The 2,727-nt window shown below is 35.3% G+C and overlaps 1 protein-coding gene across 1 annotated transcript; it reads right to left on the bottom strand.

Moving 5' to 3' along the window:
* Positions 1-41: 41 nt before the first annotated feature.
* On the bottom strand, positions 42-2,206 carry LOC119585356 (solute carrier family 22 member 4-like). The gene is given in 7 exon segments (XM_037934027.1): positions 42-226; positions 457-601; positions 603-698; positions 884-957; positions 1,200-1,257; positions 1,405-1,469; positions 2,159-2,206. Coding segments are annotated over 7 exon segments (633 nt in total). The 3' UTR covers positions 42-79.
* Between the last annotated feature and the right edge of the window lie 521 nt (positions 2,207-2,727).

Below are 2,727 nucleotides of genomic sequence, written 5' to 3'. Positions count from 1 at the left end.
AAGGGAAAACCTATGACCTCTTTTAACTTCTCCCCTATCTGTACAGGGAAAAAATTTTGTCTAAAACCTCTAAAGACCATCAGCTGTTACTCTTCCAGAAAGGGGGTTCCTGGTCTTCTCTAACTTCCCCCTTTCTGGTAGGGGTGCGAGGCCTTACAGTCTCAGCCCCCACCTCTTCATCAAGCATCGTCAGTTTCTGGTACTTCTTACCAGACTTCACTATCTTCTGAGGAAAATTTGAAAATATATAGATAAACATATCAGTTTAAAAAAATGTAGGGTTTTTTAAAATGGGTTTGGATATGTCTAAAAAATGTGACGGGCATTATCCCCCAAGAGGGCTATTGTAACCAAAACCACCCCCAAAAAAGCATGAAAAAATTCAGCAAATTTCACATTCATGTCTCAAGGTAGAATGCACTTTCAATAAGAACCATCAAATGTATAAAAAATTACCTCACTATTACGGAATGCAATTACATCTGCTATGTTTTCAGGCATTGGTTGCCCCAGCGTTTCAGGCAGCTTCAGGTTCATCATTCCCGCCAAGAATGTCATTAAACCAAAGACAGTAAATTGCATATTTGGAATGTAGTCACCCCACAAAGGTAAAGGGGAGAAATATGCCACCCACCCTTGCAGCAACAGAAACAATACCAACAGCCGAGTTACGAATAATGGTGGGAAAAATTTCAGCACTGATGGTAAAATGGAAAAAAAAAAAAATACATTATATATTGCCCTCCTTTCAAGGATTGTTTTACAAGACACTAAAATACATCTGAATATAAAATTACAAATATCTATCCTTAAATCAATACTACATATAATTACATTAGTGAATCTTCTGTACATGCAAACAGCAATTTCACTCTTTACTTACCTATGAACATAAGCAACAGAAAAACTTGCAGAAATACTTAATTTGCCACAAAGTGCAAGACCAGTTATAAGAAACTATTTCACTGGTTAAACGAATGCAAATACGGTTTTCCTCCCAAACTAGCTGTAATAATGTTAAGTCACCAACTCTGAAATCAGAAACAAAACATAACAAAATATTTCAGTGTTGTTACAGCTATGTTTTTTACATTATGATCATTAATAAGAGAAAAAAGTACACTTACCTATCAATAACTGCAGCGTGTGATCATGCGGGAAATCTCTATAAACCCACAAAGACTGTAAAAATATAAAACCCCTCCAAGGTTGCTGGCAGCCATGGTTAACCCATAGTAGGTGCAACTATTTACAAACCTGAAAGGTATAGCATTAGATTAGCTTAAAAATTTATGTAAATTCTAATTCTTTTTTTGATGGTATTTAAATTAGGCTTAAAAGAGAAATTTTAAAGATATCATGAAAAATTTTATTTGACTATAAAGTCTTTTTTTCCTTACATACATTTTCTGCTTTTCTTGACTACTAAATTTTTGATAATCTGGTACTGCCAATCCTTTATTGGTGATCTTATTTTGAAAATTTAATTTTATAGCAACGACTTTTCAATAATCCAAAATCGTTTCCTATTTCTAACTTAGCCCCACAACCCAATTAAAAAGAACCCCCGGGGAAAAATTTTTGGAATCAAGGTAAGAAGTGAACATAGGGATGGCGGCCCAAAATCCCTGACCCTTAGATTTCTTTTTTATTCTTGCCACCATTTGATTTCACCCCCCCATGACTAGGTAGTTCTTTGCTCTTCTGTTTTTTTTTTGGCCAATCCCTAGAATAACTTTTGCTTCATCATTTTCCCCTGGAAAACAAAACCCCTGGGCTCTCAGGAAATAACGAAAAGAGTGGAAACTGATAAACTGAAAAACCCCTTTAATTCTAAATTATAAGATCCTAATGCTGTATAATCAACAACTACAAAAATAAATGCTCAAAGGGAAATTTTTTTCTTTCCCAAAATTTAAACGTTGCGGTTTTGTGGTCAAAGAAAAAAAAGAAGAAAAAAACTTATTCACTTTAAAATAATTTCTCCAACTGTACTCTAAAAAAATTCTTCACAATTCATTTCTAATTTTAATGCCAAAATAAAACCCAAGGAAATTAAGGCAATCACCAGAAAAAAAATCAAAATCAAAATACTTTCCAGGTAAAAAAAAGGGAAAACATTTTGATAATGAGCAGAGAGAGTTAGGTTCTCCATCACTCTAATGGAAGCCCCGGGGGTAGATCCAATCCCCACAGCAAAGACCATGGCTACACCCCCACAAAAGCTGCGCCATGGTTCCAATTATTCTTGGAAAATCGAAAATCCAAGTATCACAGGGCACAGCATACTCCTCTAAAAAACTAGAAAAAAAAACCTAAAATTCAATTTCACTCAATAAAGTTACACAGAAGCCTAAAAAAACCCAAAAAACAACCAAAAACTAACGCCAAAAAAACAAACTACAAGCAAATAAGAGACAACCAAATCATACCGTAAAATTATATTATCATTAACGTTGGGCAAAGGCACTGAAACCCTTCAAAACAATGGTTCCCCAAGGATACCTGGGTCTTTAGTTACCCTGAACCCCTACATGCCAAATACTAGTGGCCCCCCATGACCCTCCCCCCATACCCACGGCCAGTGCTACTTTGTACTTTTTTACGATATCAGGTTCCATGGGAAGGGGAAAAACACATTGGAGTTTTCTTGGCCCTTACTTTTTAAAACCTCTTTTAAAAATGCAAGCATGACTGAGAAAAAGGAGAATGAGAAAAAAGATTTAT

Source organism: Penaeus monodon, chromosome 19, assembly GCF_015228065.2.
Source record: "Penaeus monodon isolate SGIC_2016 chromosome 19, NSTDA_Pmon_1, whole genome shotgun sequence".
NCBI lineage: Eukaryota > Metazoa > Arthropoda > Malacostraca > Decapoda > Penaeidae > Penaeus > Penaeus monodon.
The sequence above is the reverse complement of the archived record's forward strand: the minus strand, read 5'-3'. Positions and strand labels throughout refer to the sequence as shown.